Raw genomic sequence first — 14,432 nt, 5'->3', positions numbered from 1 at the left:
TCCTACCAATGAACTATAACATGAGGACAGCTGCCCTTGCTAGGGCTCCATCCTCCTGTCTCGCATCTGGTCCTTATTAACATTATACACATGACACTGATGCGGGAGAATTCACGTCACGGCCCAAGTGTTTTTTATGCGGCCGTTTGCATAGATGACGCCAGAATGATGCAGTTTCATGAAAACCTAATCTGACAGCGAGGTCTGTCCTCACCCTAATGACATGAAGACAGCTTACCTACGGTTACAGCAGCAACGACCGGAGATACGATGACTGACAAGGTGACGCCGCCGGCTATCGCCAGATTTCTCTTGTGCTTTGAATTGTCTTTACCCTCGTAGCGATTGTGTATCTGTAGAAAACAGTGTCAAGTGAATTACTAGAGCTGTACATGACGGCTCACGGGATAGGCTGCGCAGTCCGTTATATCCTGTGCCAAGAGTCAGACAATTATGATATTAAGAAGGTGGTCAGGAACAGACAAAGCATGAGATGTGCCAAAATAATAAAATAAGTACTGCCCTCCTGGAAAATCTGCCGTTGCTCTGGTGCTCTCACCTGGCCTGCAGCGATGACGTTGCAACCACCGACATGTAATTGCCTGCTTGTCGCGGTCACACATGGGAAGTCGCAACAACCTAATTGCAGTAAAGAAAATCGAAACTGGCAGGAGCACAGAAGCGGCTGCAGATTTTCCAGCTAAGTAAGGCTACTTTCACACTAGCGTTTCTATGACGGATCTCCATACCGGAAAAAAAAAAAAAAACATTTCCATTTTGTCCCCATTCATTGTCAATGGGGACAAATCGTAACTGAACAGAACGGAGTGCTCCAAAATTCATTCCATTCCGTTGGGGAACGGAGAGCTGCGGTTTTCTTTCCGTCCTGGGATGCAGAGCAAGACAGATCCGTCATGACCCACAATGCAAGTCAACAGGGACAGATCCGTTTAACTCTGACACAATAGAAAACGGATTCACCCCCCATTGATGGTTGTATTATCAGTAAGGGAAGCGCTTTTGCTGAACCCTGCCGGATCCAGGAAAAACGCTAGTGTGAAAGTAGCCTAATATTTAGTTTGCTATTTTAGCACATCCCCTGCTTTCTATAAGATTTCTGAATGTCCCCGAAAACCCCTTTAACAAAATCAATTCTGAAATAATTTTACAGAAAACAACAAAACTGAATACTGGTATATTCTTCGAAAGACCGCTTCATGTATTTCAACTGCCTGATCCTTTTGTTCTTACGAGTGCCCCTTTCACTACATAAGCATGCTCAGCTGAGCGCACCACGCATATGTATGGGAGGATCCGCAAAGTTAGCCGCCAAATGATCATACTGCCGACAGTTATCTTGTGTGTATGTCCGAGATTACATTAATCAAATCAACCAACCAGCTTCCAGCTCTCATTTTTCAGAGGACCTTTGGAAAAATAAAAGCAGCAACCTGTCTGGCTGTCACAGACAACCTCCCCTCTTCCTCATTTTCCTCAATTCAATCAGGCTGCTGACAAGTACTAAGTAATGTGCGACCACAAAAGGAAACGGAACCAACGAAAACCGTTCCCAATACATGGATGGATGGTCTGAAAATGAAAGATGAAGGCCAGTTCTTTAATTACTAGTTCTTATGATAATCGAAAATCACAAGTCATCTGCAGCTATTCTGCCACTCCACGCCATAGAGAAGACAGAGGAAACATACCCGCTGCCAAGCGGCTACCCGTCAGTGACAGGCACCTATGTGACATCTCACACTGACAAATACAGCACAAGTGATGCTGGCCTTCTAGTGCTCCAGGTGGGCAGACTGCTGGGTAGGTGGGCTGCCATGTACGGGACATCAGAGCACTACCACCAAACCAGTAAATGACATATTGGAATGAAGCGACACTAACAATACTAGCACTGAGGAATCATAGAATAGAAGCACATACCTTCCTTCCTACATATACAGGTATACCAATAATCATCGCAGGAATGGCAATCCCGGCTATCAAAGCAATCCCAACAGGGGCCCCTACAAGGGTCCCAAGCTGCCAAAGGATCTTCTTCTTCCTGCTCCAAGGCTTCTTTCCCCAAAACGTACATCCTGATGGACTATGAGAAAAACAAAATGATATAGTGAGTACTCTGGATATGTATTCAGGCAAAGACTTCAAGAATACAGAAAATCGTTTGGTATCTTGTGCAGATACAAGGCAAAGGATCCATAAGGTCTGTATTTAAAGGGGTTGTCCGGGCTTTTAATATTGATGGAAAGGTCATCAATATCAGATCGGCAGGGGTCCAACACCCGGCACCCCCACCATTCAGCTGTATAAGGAGAGGGTGTGCACGTCTCCCGTCTCTCTTCCTGTTCACCGCTGCTGTCTTTGGCAAAGACCATGGACAGCAGCAGCAGCAGCGAACAGGAAGAGAGAAGGGAGACGGCACCTGCACGCCCTCTCCTTATACAGCTGATTGGCGGGGGTGCCGGGTGTCGCAATGCACATGAAGTCTGTGGCAAATCCATGGTGGAATTTCCACTACGGGTGTCCGCGCCATAATGGTCTCGAAGGACACAACTGGAACAATGAAATAAAACTGAGCTGCCAGGCAATAAATGCTGGCAAACACTGCAAAGGGTACATTGAATAAAGAACTACATGGCGAAAACAAGACTACATTACACTACAAGGAAAAGAGTCTATGGATGCATTACACACCCCATGTTTTACAGACACATTTGTTGATTCACGTTTCTCTACCAGGAAGGAAGATTTTTTAAGCTTGGTGTCTAGAGATGATCATGTTCTCTAGGAGCTTGTACTTCCCTAAGCAAAACCATGTAAATCAGCCCCCGCAGGCGGCACGCCACTTCAGGGACACATTCCGCTCCACATGACTTTGGCACGACAAGAAAGAATACAAATGCTGACGATGACACTCCCTTCTGCTTAAAGAGGAGCCGTCACCTCTCCTGACATGTCCGTTTTAGAAACTACTTGCTTTTCCCATGTAATAACAATTCTGGACTCAGAGCCTCTATTCTTATGGGTCTATGTTGTGCCATTCCTGTGTTACTTCTACAAAACAGTTATGAGTGAATTGCTAGCAGTCTGCAGTAAAGGTACAGATGGGTGTTACCAGCTGGGGGCATGTTCCTGCACAGTCTGACAAAAGCAGCACTGATTGGACAGAGTCAGACACACCCTCTTCTGGTAACACCCAGCAGTACCTTTACTGCAGACGGCTGGGAATTTATTTGTAAACTTCTAGCAGGAATAATTCAGGAACTGCACAACATAGAGTAATAGATGCTGCAGAATTGTTATTACATGGGGAACGCACGTAGTTACTAAAACAGGAATGTCTGGAGAGGGGACGGGTCCTCTAAGTAGAAATGTTTAGGGACTTTACTGACCAGGAGGGAAGCCCTCCAGGGTGCCAGGCGACATGGCAGAAGGCTTGTGCCCCTGCATAAATTTGTGGTTATGAAAAACCTTCAGCATACTGAATCCACAGACCTCTATGGGGCCATATGTGTTGAGAACATACCAATATTACACCACTGCACAGAGCTCTATGTGCCCCCATGTGCATTACAAATTAGGCTGCAACTAAAATTACCCAGCACTGACGGCCACAGTGAGTGTGGGGCTAAGGGTCCTGTCCACACTGGGTTTGGCATGCATTAGAAAATCATCCTGATATACACAGCAATGTAGAGCCATACAGCTGCATATGTCGTCCACATGCTCTCACTGTTCTGAAAAATATACCGTGCAGCATCCCCTTAGTGCGGTGTTCCTCTGTACGGGATAGTTCAGCTGATGTACTGATGTATACCAGCTAAAGGGGCACTCTCTTTAGCCTCCGTTGGGTAAATGGAGTCTATGGAGAGGATTGGGGTCAGAAAACGGACACTGCCTATGGATATGGCTCTCAGCTGTAATTTATAACCAAGGCTCCAGATTAAAGAAGCCCCAGTGCCGCTGCAGCAAATCCTAATACACTATAAAAGAAGGGGGTAGATTAAAAAAAAAAGTGACAAATAGTGTGTTTTTACTAACTGCGCTGCATCAATCAGTGGCAGCGACGTGAAGCCACTTACCTGAGATAATGCAGATCTGAGATCTCCTTCATGCAGAGCCAGCAAAACTCACAGCCGCATACGGCACACGTCATGTGGTTGCAGCTTCCATCATTCATCTTTATGATATAGGCAGCACATCTTGGGCAAGGCTTGATATCATCCGCTAGTCAGGGGAAAAAAATGCCATTAGCTCAACGTAAATGAACAAAAATAGAAGAAAAAAAAAAAACTGCTCTTCTCGTAACCTTCATTCTGACATGATGTCTTGTGTGGTTTCCAATGGCCGATGAACACCAGAGTCCTACAAGTCGCTGACCTATACGTCAGTCCCTGCCCTCTCCACAATCTCCGGAGAAATCCACAGTAATAAAACCAAAATCAGACTGGAGGGTGAAAGTGAACGCACATAGGCACAACCGTGAGCGAACTAAAGGGCACATTACAGAACTCGCACAATGCCAGCCGCGCCACTGGGGCTAAAAATCTGGGCTCAGCCCCATGAGTCCTCGGAGGCATTTACAATCGCACCCATGTCCTGCTTCACTGCATCGGTTCCACCTTCGATAAACCTAAACTTTTTTGTGACTGTATGCAATACATTTGCAATTTATTTTCTTATTCTATATGTTTTTTTAAAAATTTTGTACATGATTACGGGGGCAGCCATCTTGCCTGAGCATTTGCTGAGCTGTGAGATGTAGTCTACAGATATGCTTCACATTTTCCGATATTTTTTTTTTTTTTTTTTACTAATGACCAACCCTAAGGATAGGTCATCAGTCATCAATGAGGGTCGGACACCAGGGACCTCCACCAATGAGCTGTTTGAGAAGGCACCAGCACTTGCAGTAGCGCCGCAGCCTTCTCTTTGCTCACCAAGCACAGCGCCGTACATTGTATAGTGGCTGTGCTTGGTATCGCAGCTCAGCCCTATTCACTTCTATGAGGCTGAGCTGCGCCTAGGTCATGTGACCGATGAACATGATGTCACACGGCCTGTGAGAAGGCAGCTGCGCTACTGCAAGCACTACTGCCTACTCAAACTGCTGATCGGTGGGGGACCCCGGTGTAGACCCCAACCGATTAGATGCTGATGATCCAGAGGAAAGGTCATATGGAAAAAAAAAAAAAACACAACTCTTTGAAAACCCCCTTTGGATGCATGAGTAGTAGTGAAGATAAGGAGCCCAGATCAGTATTTCTATTCTCCACAGGAGTCCTCTGAGTTATGTTAGCACAGTACAGCAGTCCAGACTGTGTTTTTCAACTCTGCTTTGATAGCTGACGGCGGGGGAATTCTAGGAAGGAGGGAAATTTAGAATGACGATCTGGACTCCTTATCTGCAGTACTACTCCTATATGCATTCCCTAAGATTACAGTCCAAGATCCTGGTGATAGAAAAAAAAGAAAAGCCATGGACTTCTATGGTAGAGTTTTCTAGACATGCATTGTGACCTGCGCTGAGGCCATTATGCAGGGAGGGGGAGGTAATCTGTAACGACTAGGCATTACCAGTCATTGTAATCCTGCCTGTGATGAGAATGAGATGATTGCCGAGAGGGGATCTCTACAGGAAAGGAAAATGTCAGTCTGTTCTGAAGCTCAGTGGTCATTTCAGGATTTTTGGATGGTAGGATGCAGACAGTCCCTGAAAGATGCTGTGCGTATACCGGTAAGGTCTAGGAGCCGGATGATGAGATCAGCAGACTGCCAAATGTTACACTGCATCAGCCTTCAAAACGCCTGGAGCCTGCCCGAGAGGAGCGATTCTAACCTACATCACAGTATCACAGAAGAGAGATTGTGTGCGGCACTCTGGGCTCGGTGCCAGCGAGATGTATAATAGGAGACGTCTTTCCTGTGCCTGGCACTGATCTGCAGAGCTCAGAAGATAAGCACTTCGCACAATAAGAAGAAATAATAAAACCGTCTCTCGGGTGAACTGGCATTATAAAGGACCAAACACGACCAGATAGATACCTGCAGCTCCAGACTCCTGGCTATAACTTATAGATGACGACCGGATTGTCCTCAGGCGCAAGCTTTGAGCCCGCTCTTGTCGCGCAGCATCACAAGTCTGGTTCGGGTGCCATATCTGTTTGCAGTGGTAGCAGAACTCTGTTCCACATCCGTCACGGCCACAGGTCAACTTTGGGCAGCTGGCACAGCCAAATGCGATGACGGCATAGCTAGAGGGTAGAAACATCACCATTAACACATGGCAAGACTAATGAGAACTGACGGCTCTCCTGACAAGTCCGTTTTAGTAAAATGTCAACTCTGGAGCATCTTTTCTCAGAGACTGCATTGTGCTGTTCCTCAAGGGAATTGGTAATAAATAGGGACATGTCCCTATACACTTTGTCAAATTTAGGCTACTTTCACATTGGCAGCAGCGGGTGAACAGCCTGCTGGATCCGTGCTGCTGCTAGTGCACACGTGCCACCGGAGGTCCGCTGCGGCCCAATTGACTATAATGCCAAGAGGCGGCACGAGAGCACTAGCGGCAGCACGGATCCGGCAAGCTGTTTACTCTTGACGTGTGGCAGACGGGCCCAAATAATTTTGTACAAAATGTATTTGCCAAGCATCTCTAATTTACATAATAAGCATAGCATTAGCATAGAATACTTTTTTGTACTTTATTTGGTTTGCAGAGTGCTGTTGCATTGTATTTTTCAACCACAGCAGCGTGCACCTGCGCATTGGGATGTGCTGACTGACCCCCCCCCCCCCCCCTCTGCGCATTGGGATGTGCTGACTGACCCCCCCCCCCCCCCCTCTGCGCATTGGGATGTGCTGACTGACACACCCCCCCCCCCCCCCCTCTGCGCATTGGGATGTGCTGACTGACACACACACCCCCCAGGATTCTTCAGCCGGTATCTAGAGTCTTGTCTCCATTAGTCCTTCCATAAGTGGTGACAACCTCTACGTGCAGGGGTTACAATGTACTGCCCACCCTATAGCCGTGGTGGGTTTGTTCACAGAACTCTTGTTTCTGGCATTTTCATCTGTATTCTCTATTCCGGTCTCACCTTGCAGATCCCATTTATATGCTGGGTTTATTCATTGTTGTAATTACGGTCATCATATCTCCCAGCTTCTGAATTAATCACAGCTATTTGTGCTCCACACCCAAGAACATCATCTATAAAAACTTTCATCAGCCCGGGCTCCTGGTCACGACATGGTGGCACCAGACATGGCCTCATTTCTGCCAGGGTTGAGCTGGTGTAAGCCTTTATACTAAAAGTTTCCTCCTCCTGTATAAAGCAGGTTCCAGCTCAGATTTCGGCAGGGTCTCTAGGTCCACCCTGCGTCGTCTACGTTGCGGGCAGTATGAATGCTTTCTGTAAAAGAACTGCTTCTACACGGCAATTCCCTGTATGTGTAACGCAGTACTGTGAATACATGCGGGCACTGCAATTTTGGATGGACACAGACGTGTACACAAGCACACCCTTTATGAGAGAATACAATTTAAAGGGTTTCTGTCACCAGATTTAACCATTTTAAGCTAGCTGACATTAGCGGTGTGCTAATGTCAGCTAAACCTAACTAGCCTATTCCTACTTTTATCTATGCCCCCGTTAAGCCAGAAATCTAACTTTTATAATATGCTAATTAGCCTCTAGGGGGCGGGGGGGGGGGGGGTCGTTGTCCCTGCTCCTAGAGGCTCCGTTCTCCCACCTTTGTCGCCTGATTGACAGGGCCAGGCAGCGCTCGCATCTGTCTGACAGCCCTGTGCTCTGGTGAAATCTCGCGCCGTTCAGCATTCGGCGCAGTGAGGGAAAGACGCTCGCAGGCTGCCAGCCTCCTCACCGCGCCTGCGCCGAATACTGAACGGCGCAAGATTTCACCAGAGCACAGGGCTTGGAGGGAGGCGATAAAGGTGGGAGAACGGAGCCTCTAGGAGCAGGAGCAACGCCCCCCCGCTACCCTCATCAATCAACTGTTTGAGGCGGCTGCAGCGCTCTTAGTACGCCTAGCACAGCGCCGTACTTTGTATAGTGGCTGTGCCCGGTACTGTATCTCAACTCCAGCAGCCTAAAGGCCATGTGACCGATGCCTGAGATATCACAGGCCGAGGAAGACACCCATTAGTGGGGGGTTCCAGAAGTCGAACCCCGACTTGAGCAGATATTGATGACCTATATACTGAGGATAGGTCATCAATATTCAAACCCTGGAAAGCCCATTCAAAGATGGCCTGTTACCACTCCGGACACATCTACTTAGTAAATACTTCATTAAATAATAATTCTGGAGCGTCTTCTCTCCCAACGCTGTGCTCTGTTATTCCACCTACAAACACATCAATAATTAACACCACGTTTATGAACCACTGACAACAGCACTGATGGGTCTGATGTGAAAGACAATGTAGGGACACGACTAGTGTTGAGCGAACTTGTTTTTTTAAGTTCTGCGTCCAAAGTTTGGGTTTTCGAAGAATCCAGTTATGGTCCGTGGTAGTAGAATCCATAACGGGATTCTTCGATAACCTGAACTTTGGACACAGAACTTAAACAAGTTCGCTCAACACTAGACACGACCTAATTGGTAACACCCATGGATCAATTAATCCTAATTGAACTCGCTCGTGTGAAACCATTCTTAGTTTGGTGGGGCGGCCCGCTCTAGGTTGTTCTGGTTGTTCCAAACTTTTTCCATTTAACAATTGAGGAGACCGTGGTGCTCTTGGGACTGATTCTGAATACTTACGCACACAGTTGGAAAAGCACGGCGCCATGTTCCAAAAGCTGCACCGTATGTGTTGTACTGTATGTCAGCTCAATGGAGCTTAGGTGCAATAACACACAGCCGGATGACAGGTGAGGTGCGGCTTCTGGAAGATAGCGCCATGTTCTTCTAATCCTTAACAACGCTATTTAAAGGGGTTGGCCAACTTTTTTTTTGTTTAAATGTGCCCCTCAGCCAGCTGTACCTGTGGAGAAATGTATACTCGCCTTTTCCCTGCCTCTCTGGTTCTATTCACGGGTCTTCCAGTCCCTATTCGTGCAAAAGTCTACAGACCGGAACCAGAGGACTAGTGAAGAGTCATGGAGTTAGAACGGATAGGCAGGAGAAGGGGAGTATGAATTTTTATAGGGGGTCATTTTTTTATTTTTACATTTTTCTTAAAGTGTGACAACCCCTTTAAGGACAATTTTTACCTCCAGCAGTCCATTTATCAGATACCATTGCATGAAAACCAACATTCAATGTGATACCTCGCTGTTCTGAATATTGCAGAGGTCTTATAAACCAGGGCTGATGGTCCAAAGGTTGGTCCGACTGACACGTGAAGATAAAGTAACGCGCAAAAATAGATCAGTTCCTTACCCACAGTCAGGAGCTGGGCACCATCTACAATCTGGGTCAGCGACAAGCCACCTTCTGAGCATAAACTCCTCGTACTTCTCCATCAGGACGTCATCGTTAAGTATTAAGCGAATATCATAAGGGTTAAAGCGTTCTGAGCACTCTGGACAGCTGATATTGACCCTGCTCTCCGAGATCTCTATCCGCAGGTACTGACGTAAGCAGTCCGCGCACGAACGATGGTGGCAGGTCATTATTTCAGGAAAACGGTCCTTGGAGTGCCGTAAAAGGCACAGGGGGCACTCCATAAAGTCTCCGCTCTGTTTCCTGGCGCAGGCATTGTCTGCCGAGTTCACAGAGGCAGAGAATATGGAATTTTTGTCAGTGCACATCTCCGAGTGAATGCTCTCAATGCTAGCAATCCCATCGACCCCACCAGTCAGGTCCCTCGATTTCCGCTTTGGATCTTTTTTCTTGCGGAAGATGGACCCCCATGGCATTCTCCTTTTCTTTGGTGCCTTTTTCACTGGAGGAAGGCTGACGGAGGAAGTTGACGACTGGAGGTCCCGATCTGAACCCATCTGGCAATGCAAACTCATTTCTACCACACCACAAATGATTCATTCAGCACGCGTGCATGGCACGGGTCATAATTCCAAGCCGTATCCGGAGCCCTGGACAGAGAGTAATCCGCGTGCCAATCAATCCTCCTTCTCTGGTTTGAAGCGGAAAATCTTGTGTCGTAGGCACGGCCACTCCGAGTCAGTCTGTGAATGGAAAGGAGAAAAAAAGTCAGCACAACTCGATACCAAGAGATGAATTTGGAGTGCGACGTACTGTCTCATAAAACTGAAATGAACTAGGAACGTGAGAGTCTAGATGGAGGGGAGCCAGGGCCCTGACGGGGAAGAACTATCGGCTGAAACTTCCTGGTAGCTCTCAAAGGCCAGAAAATGATGTCACGCAAGGAGTCCAAGTGCTTTCCTCCAAGCAAAACAAACTTTCCCGTAGATTACTAAAGTCCACCAGAAAATCACTCGTCTGAAAGGTAATAAACGGCCCAATTCAATCGAACGGCTGATAACTATACATTAATCCAACCTGGTTTACATTTACAGTTAGATCTACTATACAGATCAGATGTCCTGTCTGTCAGGGCTTGGAGGGACAGCGACATCTGAAGGTTTCTTATGCAGTTTTTCGATCCCAAAAGCAGTGGTGAAAAACAGAAGTAGTTTCTATCCTTAAAGGGGGTTGTCCCATTAAGACAACTTATCCTTAATCATGTGTCTAATCATCGGGGGGCCAATCACTGGGGCCCCTTCCGATCACGAGAAGAGGTTCCCATGCGCCCCCGTTGAATGGAGTGGCAGACAGGTATGCTCCATTAAACTCTATGGGATTGCGGGACTTGGCCATCTCAGGCAGCAACATAAAGCTGAATGAAGAGGAGCAGAGCATGCACGGGCCCCCATTCCGAGCGGCTGGACCTCCAGAGATCAGACACTTATCCCCTATCCTGTGGATAAGGGAAAAGGTGTCTTAAGAGGACAATCTTTGATGGTTGCTCATATGGCATCTTCTGCAGGCAAAATCTGGTGAAAGCAGTCTCTAGGCGGGTTTTTGGCACTGAAACCGCGGCAAAATTTGCATGCAAAATATGGCTTGTGACTGGACCCTAATACTCCCTCTCTTTTTATGTCCACACCCGATTTTGACTTCAAAAACTGTGTAAAAAACCTGCAAGTGTGACCATAAACCATGTTTTTTTTGCCCCTCTGGGGGCTCCCATCCTAATGATGGACCATTAGTGCTTTAGTCCTGGAAAACCCCTTACAGGCTTCCATTATCATCGTTCACACATGGTGTAACCTTACACTACGGAGAGAGTTTGGCCACAAAATTTACATGTCTTACAAAAAATGAAAAATGAAGGTTTTGTAATGTCTGGAGTCTGGAATGCTTCACAGACTGGCCCCTCATCGTTCACATTCACCTACTCATTTACTGACTGTAGTGAATGATGCATCCTGGTTACCGTTCACCCCAGCCACATCCGTAACCTCTGTGGAGACACAGGGCGCTGGAAAAAATGAGGTGGTCGACGCAGAGTAAGTGTCTTCTACAAGAGCTTTGATCTCAGTTGTGAAAGAGTGAAACTTTTTTGTATGTGTAAAATGGAAACCAAAAGGAGACCCGTAGGAGAAACATGCAAAGAGGAAAACCAATGCAATTTCAACCATCGAGGCTTCACAACAAGGTATGGCAATATCAGCTCTGTACATAAACTACCTGAACAGGTATGACCTTACATATAACGTGCCCACCACCCAGTCAAATGCACAGTGTCCTTCAGGCCTAAATGGCCATGTCTTGGTTTTTCTATCATCTACTATTCCAACATCCAAAATCCAGGCTGAGGGGGGCTACGGTCAGGCTGAGGGGGGCTACGGTCAGGCTGAGGGGGGCTACGGTCAGGCTGAGGGGGGCTACGGTCAGGCTGAGGGGGGCTACGGTCAGGCTGAGGGGGGCTACGGTCAGGCTGAGGGGGGCTACGGTCAGGCTGAGGGGGGCTACGGTCAGGCTGAGGGGGGCTACGGTCAGGCTGAGGGGGGCTACGGTCAGGCTGAGGGGGGCTACGGTCAGGCTGAGGGGGGCTACGGTCAGGCTGAGGGGGGCTACGGTCAGGCTGAGGGGGGCTACGGTCAGGCTGAGGGGGGCTACGGTCAGGCTGAGGGGGGCTACGGTCAGGCTGAGGGGGGCTACGGTCAGGCTGAGGGGGGCTACGGTCAGGCTGAGGGGGGCTACGGTCAGGCTGAGGGGGGCTACGGTCAGGCTGAGGGGGGCTACGGTCAGGCTGAGGGGGGCTACGGTCAGGCTGAGGGGGGCTACGGTCAGGCTGAGGGGGGCTACGGTCAGGCTGAGGGGGGCTACGGTCAGGCTGAGGGGGGCTACGGTCAGGCTGAGGGGGGCTACGGTCAGGCTGAGGGGGGCTACGGTCAGGCTGAGGGGGGCTACGGTCAGGCTGAGGGGGGCTACGGTCAGGCTGAGGGGGGCTACGTTCAGGCTGAGGGGGGCTAAGTTCAGGCTGAGGACTGTTGACTGCATTGTCTTCCCTCTTGGCAACTACAGTACTGCAGGAGTACGTTCTCAAGCGGGTTACATTCAATGGAAATTTCTCCAATCCTTGTGAACGAAGATTAGGAAACTTCATTTACAAACAAAGTAGGCCAATCAATCTGTGGCCATGTTTCTGGAGGACACGGATGTATTCCAGCCAACACAGGGGGAAAAACAATCAAAACAGGACTGAAGATCTAAAAGGTAATAAATAACTAAAAAATGTAAAGTACAGTGAGATTCATAGACTGGCTCCTTATAGAGCGAAGCTTCCCTTACTGCCGCTCGTCACACCATTAGAACATGAAGGTGCACGCCCATTACTACTGGGAAGAACACGTATCACTTTCTACAGAAGTGCTAGCTCATTACTGGAAGCCTTCCTTATCTGGTCTCAGCTCCGGCAGGAGTTCTGCTGGGCATACCCTTGATTGAACTATTTTTTTTTTCCCCTTAAATATGCATTACAAGGAAATAAGCCTATAACACACATTTAATAGCGGTGAGGTACAAAGGTACGTTTTTTGCTGCGACTAGGAGCAAGAAATAGATCATGCTGCAATAATAAATAAAGAAAACTTCACAAATAGGTTGGCCATGACATTTCTCCTCCTCTTCCCCCTCCCCCCAATAAAAAACTGTTAGGCTGGTTTCACACGGGCGTTGCAGATTAGGGCCGGATGCGTTCAGAGTGCGTTCAGTGAAACTCGCACTATTTTGCAAGCAAGTTCAGTCAGTTTTGTCTGCGGTTGCGTTTAGTTGTTCAGTTTTTTCCGCGCGGGTGCAATGCGTTTTGATGCGTTTTTCACGCGCGTGATAAAAAACTGAATGTTTACAAACAACATCTCTTAGCAACCATCAGTGAAAAACGCATCGCACCCGCACTTGCCTGCGGATGCAATGCGTTTTTTACGCAGCCCCATTCACTTCTATGGGGCCAGGGCTGCGTGAAAAACGCAGAATATAGAACATGCTGCGATTTTCACACAACGCAGAACTGATGCGTGAAAAACAACGCTCATGTACACAGACCCATTGAAATGAATGGGTCAGGATTCAGTGCGGGTGCTATGCGTTCACGTCACGCATTGCACCCGCGCGGAAAACTCGCTCGTGTGAAAGGGACCTTAATGTGATTTTGGGCAAGCCTTTATTTACTGGAAACTCTACGGCTTGCAGTCAGAGCCGTGCGGCGCATTTGCATTTCTAGCCAGAAAAGAAAACACAAAGCAGCAGATCAGGAAGTGAAGTGCAGCGAGGCGGCACAGACATACCTGGAGTATCTTGTGATAACCCACTGTTTGCCGTCCTAGGCAGCTCTGGGCACGGCAGATAAAGCAACGTGACCACGGGCCATGGAGTTTGAACTGCAGTCTATAGAGTGGATGTCGTGTAAGGGTTATAGATTACCAAGGCGAGGATGTGCAGTCACCCCCACCAGACGGCCCAACGGCTCCTCATCATCTTAACGGATCAAAGCCGACATTTTTTTTGCAAATCCGTCATGTATCTGCAAAAACGCTTCCGTTACAATAATACAACCGCATGCATCCGTCATGAACAGATCCGGTTGTATTATGTCTTCTAAAGCCATGACGGATCCGTCTTGAACACCACTGAAAGTCAATGGGGGACGGATCTGTTTTCTATTGTGCCAGAGAAAACGGATCGGTCCCCATCGACTTACATTGTGTGCCTGGACTGATCCGTTTGGCTCCGGTTCGTCAGGCGAACAGCAAAACGCTGCAGGCAACGTTTTGGTGTCCGCCTCCAGAGTGAAATGGAGACTGATCGGAGGCAAACTGATGCATTCTGAGCGGATCCTTTTCCATTCACAAGGCATTAGGGCAAAACTGATCCGTTTTGGACCGATTGTGAGAGCCCATGACAGATCTCACAAA

The 14,432-nt window shown here is 48.0% G+C and overlaps 1 protein-coding gene across 2 annotated transcripts in view; it reads right to left on the bottom strand.

The window, feature by feature from the left end:
- The window catches only part of RNF19A (ring finger protein 19A, RBR E3 ubiquitin protein ligase), a 94,243-nt gene that overhangs the window by 12,344 nt on the left and 67,467 nt on the right, over positions 1 to 14,432 (bottom strand). For both annotated transcript variants that reach the window (XM_040431203.1, XM_040431204.1), the window contains exons 2-6: positions 9,433 to 10,178; positions 6,064 to 6,272; positions 4,101 to 4,245; positions 1,942 to 2,104; positions 239 to 353 (exon numbers count right to left, since the gene is read on the bottom strand). In XM_040431203.1, the coding sequence (XP_040287137.1) occupies positions 239 to 353; positions 1,942 to 2,104; positions 4,101 to 4,245; positions 6,064 to 6,272; positions 9,433 to 10,010 (1,210 nt within the window). In that variant the 5' untranslated portion in view covers positions 10,011 to 10,178. The remainder of the gene's footprint in view (positions 1 to 238; positions 354 to 1,941; positions 2,105 to 4,100; positions 4,246 to 6,063; positions 6,273 to 9,432; positions 10,179 to 14,432) is intronic.

This window comes from Bufo bufo, chromosome 5 (genome assembly GCF_905171765.1).
Source record: "Bufo bufo chromosome 5, aBufBuf1.1, whole genome shotgun sequence".
In the NCBI taxonomy this organism is placed as follows: Eukaryota; Metazoa; Chordata; class Amphibia; order Anura; family Bufonidae; genus Bufo; species Bufo bufo.
The sequence above is the reverse complement of the archived record's forward strand: the minus strand, read 5'-3'. Positions and strand labels throughout refer to the sequence as shown.